Below are 10,640 nucleotides of genomic sequence, written 5' to 3' on the forward strand. Positions count from 1 at the left end.
CCCCTCCTCCCCCTCCTCCTCTCTTTTTAATCTTTCTCCCCCTTTCTCTCCCTCTTTCTCTCTCCATCCTCCCTTTGGTTGTTGTAGTGATCAAATAAAATAACAATGAGGAAAGTCTAGTCTTTGGGTTGGATGTGTGGGTCAGAAGATTAGATCCTACAAAATTTGAAGAGTGGTGCAAAAACATCCTTGGCCTCTTAACACCTAGCTTGCCACTTACTTGGTCACTTCTTATTTTATCAAAAAAATGAAATTTATTCTAACAGAAATTTTTTTATAAAAGGAAAAGAAAAAATGTAAATAAGCTTCACTTTTGTAGCTGACTCTATTGGAACACGCATTTGTGAGTCCCTGTGGGAAGCATGACGCTTTTCTGGAGTCTGAGAGCAGCCCTGTTCTTCTGCATTGATTCCCAAAAGGAGCAATAGAGCACGGTGTAAAACTATGTAGACTTTAAGTCAGACAGACTTGAGCATCTCCTTACTTCCTGGAGTGACAAGCTGCTCCAATTTTGTGTGTTGTATCCCTTGCTCTAGTCTTGGAATCAGTCAGTTCTCCAAGGAGTTCCTTTTATTGGAGATTATTATTAGAAACCAAGATTAGGGTGTTAGGTATATACTGAAGTTTTCACAACTGTAAAACTGGAAAGATAATATCAATACATTTCTCGTAGAGTTGGGTGAACAGTAAGTGAAAAAACACACTCATACAGTACTTAGCAAGGGCTGAAACATAGGAAGCATCCAATATGTGATCATTCAGTAGGGGCTGGAATAGAAGACTGCTTCCTGTAAGCTCCATGCTAAAGCTCATTTAAAATCAAGTTGATTGGAAAAAAATTTCGTGAAACTGTTTTGATCCATAAAAGTCCTTGTAACTTGAGGTTCCTTAGAGCTGGATTTAGGCAAATGGAAATTTTGATGAAGTCTATCATCTATATTTAAAATTAGAAATTTTAATTTCTAATTTTAAATAAAAATGAAATTAAAATGAAAATTTCTCCCCGTTTAGTCTTAGAGAAAGTGCCAAATCCCAAATTCTCACAGGACGTCTTCTATAGGCTGAGTGGGGATGGTTGGACCCTGCAGCTCCTTTGAAGGCATTTTTGATGGAACTTGATCACCAATCATTTTAGCCCTTGCTTGAAGGCCTGGAGCTCCCCCTGGGCCTTTAAGCCTTTCCACATCACAATAATGTTTCATTCCCTCAGGAAAGTGGTGGGTTTTCTGGGGGGGTTTTTTGGGGTTTTTTTCTTAGTTGTCTTTTTTTTTTAAACATCTTTATTGGAGTATAATTGCTTTACAATGGTGTGTTAGTTTGTGCTTTAAAACAAAGTGAAACAGTTATCCATATACATATATCCCCATATCTCTTCCCTCTTGCATCTCCCTCCCTCTCACCCTCCCTATCCCACCCCTCTGGGTGGTCACAAAGCACCGAGCAGATCTCCCTGTGCTATGTGGCTGCTTCCCACTAGGTATCTATTTTACATTTGGTAGTGTACATGTATGTCCATGCCACTCTCTCCCTTTCTCCCAGCTTACCCTTCCCCCTCCTCATATCCTCAAGTCCATTCTCTAGTAGGTCTGCATCTTTATTCCCGTCTTGCCCCTAGGTGGGAATGTAAATTGATACAGCCACTATGGAAAACAGTATGGAGGTTCCTTAAAAAACTAAAATTAGAACTACCATAAGACCCAGCAATCCCACTACTGGGCATATACCCTGAGAAAAGCATAATTCAAAAAGAGTCATGTACCACAATGTTCATTGCAGCTCTATTTACAATAGCCAGGACATGGAAGCAACCTAAGTGTCCATCGACAGATGAATGGATAAAGAAGATGTGGCACATGTATACAATGCAAAATATTACTCAGCCATGAAAAGAAACGAAATTGAGTTATTTGTAGTGAGGTGGATGGACCTAGAGTCTGTCATACAGAGTGCAGTAAGTGAAAAAAGAGAAAAACAAATACCGTATGCTAACACATATATATGGAATCTAAGAAAGTGGTGTTTTGATTACTCGTTTGTATGTTACTGAGCTCTGGATTGGGGTTGAGTCCCTCCAGAGGCTCCCACATCTACATAGATGCCAGCTTCTGGCTGATCCCAGGCCTCTCATGCAGTTTGGTACCTCTCAAGCTCTGAAACAACCTGCAACCGCAGCTGAACTGCTTTTACACTTACTTGGTAGCCTCAGGAAATCTTTTACGCTTTGAAATCTGAGGTCTTCTGAGACTGAACAGCTTTTCTTTCCCTTTGCAGGCTTCAAAAACCCCCGTAGTTGAAGGCAGTTCTGAATTAAGGTCTCAGAATTCCCAAGGAACTAGGTATGTTTTCCCTGACTTTTTTTTTTTTTTCAACATTCTTCATACTGTGGGTGAAAATAATGGGTTGTTTTAGGAGAAAGGAGCTCAGAAGTAGGTATAAAAAAAGGACTCAATTCCATTTTCCCCACTTTCCTCTGCCACATGAAAAACTGAGACAATGAACCTCTCCTAGGTAATTTTCGGGTCATCTTTTCTTAAACAGAAACTGACATAGTCATTTCTAGGTAGAATGCTGCTACCAGCTGGTGTTAATAAAATCTGGGACTCAAGTTCATATGATTGACCAATAGTTTTTAAAAATATTTTTTTGTAGAAGTATAGTTGATTTACAAGGTTGTGCTAGTTTCTGGTGTACAGCAAAGGGATTCAGTCATAGATACATATATTATATAATATATATATATGTAATATATAAATATATATGACTTTGTCATTTATCTATTTTATATAGAGATAAATATTTTATATTTTGTATCTGTTCATCCCAAACTCCTAATTTATCCCTCCCCCACCTCCTTTCCCCTTTGGTAACCATAAGTTTGTTTTCTATTGATTGACGGATAGTTTCATGAAAAGATAACTTAGTTTGTATTGAGCACCCACCATAGACCACACAGTGGCTAGATTTTCTCGTATTTTATCTTCCTTAATTCTTTATTGTCTCTTTTTTCGTGGAATTTAGTCTTTATGGTTTTCCGTTGAGATTCTTCTTTTGGAAATCCCCCAATGGGATGTGATGGCTGAGGGTGATTCTTCAAACACCTTTAGAAACAATTTTGATAACACTTTTATTTTCAGATTATCTATCTTGGTGGTTTCTACTCTTATAATCCCTTAATCCTTGAAGCTTTAATGGTTTTCAGTTTTCAACACACTTTATTTGTTATTTATTTATTTAGCCACGCCACACGGCTTGTGGGATCTTAATTCCCTGACCAGGGATCGAACCCGGGCCCTCGGCAGTAAAAGTGCATAGTCTTAACCAATGGACCACCAGGGAATTCCCTCATATTTGTTATTTATTAAATAAAGCAGTTGATCACAGGCTACCTTTAAATATTTTTTTTTAAATGTCTTTACTTTTTAAAGGCTCCTTCTGATATTTATTTTAGGCCTATGCAGAAAAGCTTGGCCTTTGTAGGACTTTGGTGCGAGGGAACACAGCAGCAGTGGCAGCAATGGGATTTAGATTCAGGCCTTCAGGGATGGTGCCGGGCAAAGCAAAGCTTTCCTCTCTCTGCCCTGACTCCAAATTCTCTTTGCTGCTCTGGATCCAGACACATTTATTAATAGTGACACAGTGCATAATAGAAAGTGTTGTCCATCAAGAGAACATAGAAATACTTTGAATGTTAATTGATAATATATGAAGATGGCAGTCTGGGGCAATTCAGTATAGGGAGTGTGTGATAACTGTTAGAAATCAGACCTACAGCTTAGGTACATATAATTGGGTCATCAGTATTAACCATGAAAATGGATTAAACAAGCATTTGGGAAGGTGTTTTGGAATAGAATTCAGAATCCACACTAAGTCAGCTGCCTTTCATTTTTGGAGTTTTTCTGCGTTGTTTACCCTACCTTGTGTTGGGGAAGAGGTTGGTTTATGAAATAGGAATGTGAGTATCTCATTAGTTGAAGGAGCACAGTACTTGGCAAGCAGTTTTCCTTTCCTCGACTACCCCACCAATGAGCAGCAATATTTGGCTGGAGTGCTAGATCTTGAACTAACTGCTTTATCTCACCAAGTCTCAGTTTCTTCATATATATACATCTATACATGAATATGGGTCTGTAATATATGTGTATGCTGTAAAATATATAATATACATAACTCATGGAATTGTGATTTAGTAAACTGTGAACACAAATAGAGTTTTATAATCTCTAGAACAGTGGTTCTCCACCAGGGATGACCCTGTGGACGTTTGGGACATTTGGCAGTATCTGGAGATATTGTTGTTTGTCACAGCTGGGGAAGGGAGTATGCTCCTGGCATCTAGTGGATAGAGGCCAGGGATACTGCTAAAGCTCCTACAATGCACTGGACAGCCTTTCCCCTGCCTCACCCCCACCTGCAACCAAAGAACTGTCCAGCCCATAATGTCTTTTTTAAATTAATTTTTATTGGGGTATAGTTGATTTACAATGTTGTGTTAGATTCTGCTGTACAGCAAAGTGAATCAGTTATACATACACATATATCCACTATTTTTTTAGGTTCTTTTCTCATATAGGTCATTACAGAGTATTGAATAGAGTTCCCTGTTATACAGTTAGTCCTTATTTACTTATCTATTTTATATATAGTAGCATGTATATGTCAATCCCAATCTCCCAATTTATCCCTCCCCTCCCTGTTTCCCCCTTGCTAACCGAAAGTTTGCTTTCTACATTTGTGACTCTAACTCTGTTTTGTAAATAAGTTCATTTGTACCATTTTTAAAGATTCCACATATAAGTGATACCATATGATATTTGTCTTTTTCTGTCTGACTTTCTTCACTCAGTATGACAAGCTCTAGGTCCATCCGTGTTGCTGCAAATGGCATTATTTCATTCTTTTTTTAATCCAGCACATAATGTTAATAGTGATGAGGTTGATAGATCCTGCTCTGGGGCTTTGTACAGATATTGCAGTTAAGAGGCCCCAGGTTCCTAATATATAATATCAGGAAACTGCCTGTCATAGATGATAGGATATTGTGTCTGCTAAATTATAGAGTACACACACATGACAAAAGTCGAAAGGAAAAAAAGAAAAAAGAAGGACTGGCTAAATGTAATGAAAGTGCTGCTGGTTGGAAAGTTAATTGACACATTACTGAATGGAAATCTGTCAATAACCAAAAGAAGGATAAAAATGTAAAATTCTAGGAATTTATCTTAAGGAAAAAGAAAGGGGTATCTACAAGGGTATTCCCTGGAGCACTGTTTATAAAGGTGGAAAATGGAAACCAGGACTGGAGTTTTATCATGGTTCCTGACCAATAGCATTTCCAAACTGGCTGAGCCCGTCTTGTGTGTAATCCTCATCCGAACGTGACAGGCTGGGCTGTCTCCATTTGTGGTATAAAAAAGGCTCCTTACCAATCTGATCACTGCAGTTGCAGATAACCAAGGTCAAGCAGAGCTGAAGCCTTTTCTCCCTTAAATCCCTTCTTTTTCCCTTTCTCTCTTCCTCTGTCAGAGCCTGTTGTCACCCATTCTGCCACCAGGGACAGGAAAAACCTATAAGCACATCAGACTGAGGGAAAATAGGAGAGAGGGACAGGTCACTAGAATTAGGACACAAGTCTTTCTCCAGGCCTGCCCAGCCCCAGTCTCACTGTTAATTCTGAATATTTTTTATACTATGAGTCTTAGCTAATATGTTGGCAGAAAAGGTGGACCCAGCTAGACAAGAGAACAAGAAGCTGTTTGTGGTGGGGTTAGGTAGCATGAAAAATGTTTAAACACTTTGCTATTGATGTTCTAATTAATTCACCAATATTTAGGTATGTGATCAAGGGGTCATGGTAGTCTGGGTGGTTGCTCAACTAATTGTGTGAATCACTCAAGTCTCAAGTGCTTTGGGAGAGCAGAGAAGGGAGAACTTAATTGTAATCAGGATCAATAACAAAGACTTGTGATAGGAAGTGGAGAGGTATGATCTCAATTTAAATATATAAAGATAAGATGCAATTGAATTACTGTTGAGGGATAAACTTATAAAGACATTAAAATTGTAGTTAAGAGCTTTGGATTTGATATCAGAGAGACCAAGGTGTTAATTCCACTTTCAAGACTTACCAGTTCTGTGACTTTGGGCAATATTTTTCTCTTCTCTTCTCCTTGTCTTTTCTCTTCTCCGTCTCCCTCTACTTCCTCCTCCTACACCCCCTCCTTCTTCTTCATCTTATTATTATTACTATTATTTCATAATAATAGCTCTCCAGTCTTCATCTAAAAGCCACTCGATTTTAGGCACAGCTAGTAGCCAGAAAAAAGAGACCAAGTATAAAATATACTGACAACTGGAAATAATCTAAGTAAAAAGCAAAATGCTCTATTTGCATATTTTATATCATGGAGCATTGTTGAAAAAGGTGAACATTTTGAAATAAGAGTATTATCATATATACTCCTTGGGTATATTTTGCACAGTTTACACATTTATACAGTTTCTCCTTGTGTAAAATGAGGAAAATAATATGATCAACCCCAACGAGTTGGTTTGAGGATTAAATAAGTTAACTTCAAGTAAATCTCTTGGAGCAGTGCCTGGCATACAGTAAGCTCTTACTCTGCTTAGTACCAGATAATTCTATTGGCATACAAAATATCAGGAAATCTCTGTAGAGGCTATACCCTTAGGAGTGGAATAAAAAAACAAGGAATGAGGGATTTATACTTTTTACTTCATACTATTCTCTTTTTGATTTTTAAAAAATTGAATAAACAAAATCTTAAAAGCTAGGCTACGAGACGTATCGTATTTTGTTTCAAATGATGTGAACAGGTAGAATAATTCAAGCTCTGAATGTATGGCCATTGGGTTCAGAAGTATAAGGATGTGAATTTAACTCTGACCCCTACTAATTAGGTTATTCTCGTCAATATTAAGCTCCCAAGAAAGTAGGCATAATAGTACTTATCTCACAGGATTAAATGCTGTAATGTAATAGAAGGGTCTAGCAGGTGCCTTACACAGAGTACTTTCTCAATATATATTAGTATTCTATTTTTATATCATCCCTCTACACTTTCATCTGTTTCACTGGCTCCTCTTCTTTAATTGCCAGGCTAAATTGAAGTTAACCTCAGTGGAGAATAGCACAGAAGCAACAGAGTTCACCCTCCTGGGATTCACAGATGACCCCAACCTCCAGGTTCCCCTCCTCCTGGTATTTTTGTTCATCCGCCTCATCACTTTGGTTGGGAATGGGGGGGATGATGCTGGTCATCTGCTAGACTCCCACCTCCACACTCCAATGTATTTCTTCCTCAGCAGCCTTTCCGTTGTCGATCCGGGTCACTCCTCAGCCATAGCTCCCCAGACGGTGGCTGCACCGTCATCCCCCACAATGGATGTGCTGCTCAGCCTTTCTCCTTTGTGGGTTTTGCCACTGTCAAGTGCTACCTCCTGGCCTCCATGGCCTGTGACCGCCATGCAGTGCTGTGTAGGCCCCTTCATTACACCACCACCGTGATAGCAGGTGTGTGTGCCCTCCTGATGGTGGACTCCTATGTCTGCGGCTTCCTCCATGCCTGTGGCTTCCTCGATGCCTGCATCCACTCAGCAGACACCTTCAGACTCTCCTTCTGTGCTTCAAATGAGATGAATCACTTTTTCTGCGAAGTCCCTCCACTCCTGGCTCTCTCGTGCTCCAACACATGCATGAGCAAGCCGGTGGCCTTCTTTGTCGTGGGCTTCAATGTCTTTTTCACCCTCCTGGTCATCCTCATCTCTTACTTCTTCGTATACATTGCTGTTTGACGGAGGCATTCTGCGGAAGGAAGGAAGCCTTCTCCACCTGTGCGTCCCATCTCACAGCCATCTCCATTTTCTATGGAACAATCATCTTCACGTACTTACAGCCCAGCTCCACCCAGTCCATGGACATGGACAAAATAGCATCTGTGTTTTACACGGTGGTGATTCCCATGCTGAACCCCTTGATCTACAGTCTTAGGAACAAAGAAGTGAAACATGCTCTCTGGAAAATACTCAACAAACTTAATTCCCAGTCTTTAAGTGTGAGTAGGAAGTAGGCAGGTAACTAAGGGATAAACCTTCCCCCCCATACCTAGATGCCACCTCAACTTTTGAGGTTTGGCAGATTTCAGTTCTTTCTTCTCCAAGAACAGTGGTTACTTCTGCTGTTAGGAAAAGTGGCAAAAAAGCAGCCTTTTGAAATGTCTCACTCAGAAAAGTAACCTTATATTTAGTGAACAACACCCTGGGATGTTTAAAATCCTTCCTGCATTAGTTTCCCGACACGGTTTAAACAGAAGATCAAAGCATAAAGTGAGTGCACTGACTTTCCCTCTCCCTATTTTAATTGGAAGAAATTTTCCATTTGTTATTAAAACGTGGTGTAAGGACTACATCTTCATTGAATAATAGTTGTCAACTGGAAGGCACAGCCTTATGCTTTTCGTTTCTTTGATCCGTGAGTTTGAAAGTTAAAGTGTCTAATGCTGACAAAGGATGTTTCAATATTTTTAATAGCGTCTCAGAGAAGGTTGTAATTGAAAGGACAAGGCACTGGACCAAGAGTCAGGTGACCCAGTATGAAATCCTTCTAAGCCCGATCCTTCTGAGCCCACTCTCATTCCCATCCTCACTCATAGATTGTGTACTTTTGTATTCTCCATCTCCTTCTGTTAAAGTGTTAGGACAACTTGTAGAAATCAATAAGCCACCTTGTGTATGTATGTTTCAGTAGATAAATTGTTTAAACTTTAACCTGAATAAGTATATCTCTTTTTAGAGTTCCTGCACTCTGTTCTATGCTTTTGGCCTTGGTCTAACATAATAACCAAAACTTACAAAAGGTTTAAAGAAAAAAATTTTTTTCCAGGGGCCTTGAGAAGGGATATTTGCCTTCTGAATTAAATACTTGCATTTCTTGTCATCCTTAAGTTTTGTGAATCTATTATGAATTCACACAATAGATTTTTGTGCCCTCATTGCTTCTGTTTTTTCAATAATTCAGTTCACCTCTGGATCCCTGTTCTATTCAGATGTTCTGTAATTAGATGCAGCAAAAATTAAAAAGCCTGTGTTAATGTACTTCTTAAGATGGGAATGGCCTGATGATGCACAGCACAAGTCTACCTTCAGGTCTTGTTTCCTGAGCTAACTGGTGTGAGCGGATGTGTGTGGGTGGGAAGGGAGCGGTGATTAATTTCATTTCTCACATTTCAACTGCTTGATGTTTATAGCTACGATTAGTCTAAGCTGCCACATATTTCATGATTTCAAGATCTCCAAAAAGAATTTTTTTTTTATCTTAAATATGAAAACCAGAAATCTTGGTGGGCTAAATCAGGGAGCTTAGAAGGTCATATTAGTTTCGAGATGATCAAACTCCATTACGCACAGGGCAGCCTTGGTCTGAAGAGGGTTGATCATGGGTCTTGTGGAGAGAGAAGCAAAGAGGGACATTAGGCTGACCTGTAGGAAAAACTTTCTCAAGCACATGGTCACCATCACCTAAAGGGATTGGGAGCTTCTTCTGGATCCAAGGCCTTGACAACCTAGACTTGCTTCATCCATCCTCCCACCTCCCTGCCTTAGCAGTGAGGATTTTCCAGTAACACACAGAAGAACAACCTTGAATGGCCAGGATCCACTTCACCAAGGAGTCCTTCTCAGTGACTTGTAGAAGTTACAGAGCTCAAGGTACCCAGCTTTGGAGAAGAGTCTGGGAAGCATCTATCCGAGCATTGAGTGTGTTCCACTCAGAGCTCAGCTTCTTTTCCTACTTGATAGATATCATTAACTCCTTTTCCTCTTCTTCCTGCTCCTCTTTTCCTGCTTCCTCTTTTCCCTTCTCCTCTTCCTCTGTTTCTTCCTTTTTTCCTCAACCTCTTTCCATCTTCAGCCCAAGCAAGAACTTCCCTCACCACTAAGCAGTTAGATCCCTATGAAAAATTAAAGTCTATAGTTTTTATATTAAAACTGTTACAGTACCTAGTAAGGTGTGTTTCTGGGCATGTTTCTTTCTGCCTCTATATCCCAGTTTAGGCAGAAAAGTATGTGGATCTTCTAAGAGTTAAAGGCCTAATGACTACATATTACGTTTTCTATTGAAGTCATCTCAAACTGGCACTACATTTGACTGCAAATGGGTATGAAGGTCCTAGTTCTAGTATCAAGAGCTGGGTGAAGATTCTTACCCTTCTTATCAGTTGTGTGACCTTGAGAAAGTCATTTGATCTCTTTGAACCCAACATACAGGATAAACTGTGAAGATACCATGAAATAAAGTATGCAAACATGCCCGTCATAATGCATGCATGATTTATACAGCTGAGAGTCCTGCAATAGCTCTCACTTCTCTGTTCTTGTACTTCCCACTTTTGGCTCCTGAGCTCCCCCACTCTGTCCACCCCATCCACGTCCAAGCCTTTATGTCCATTCATTGTTTAATTTCCTGTCCTCCAACCTCCCAGTCCTACAGCAGACACATTTCAATCTGACGTCACATGAGTATTCATTTACATAAACTGCTCAGAAGGAGATGTCTTGTTGCCAGTAAGACATCAATTTACAGAATACAAATTACCATGGGGAACTTTTCATGTCCACATGGG

At 39.7% G+C, this 10,640-nt stretch overlaps 1 protein-coding gene across 1 annotated transcript in view; it reads left to right on the forward strand.

Moving 5' to 3' along the window:
• Positions 1–8,090, forward strand: part of LOC103074052 (olfactory receptor 1444-like) — a 10,064-nt gene extending 1,974 nt beyond the window's left edge. Inside the window, 5 exon segments of the mRNA XM_082931015.1 lie at positions 2,272–2,336; positions 3,449–3,551; positions 7,121–7,385; positions 7,388–7,840; positions 7,843–8,090. Coding sequence (XP_082787141.1) covers positions 2,272–2,336; positions 3,449–3,551; positions 7,121–7,385; positions 7,388–7,840; positions 7,843–8,090 — 1,134 coding nt within the window.
• The last annotated feature ends 2,550 nt before the right edge of the window (positions 8,091–10,640 follow it).

This window comes from Lipotes vexillifer, unplaced genomic scaffold (assembly GCF_000442215.2).
Source record: "Lipotes vexillifer unplaced genomic scaffold, Lipotes_vexillifer_v1.1 scaffold977, whole genome shotgun sequence".
Classification (NCBI taxonomy): domain Eukaryota; kingdom Metazoa; phylum Chordata; class Mammalia; order Artiodactyla; family Lipotidae; genus Lipotes; species Lipotes vexillifer.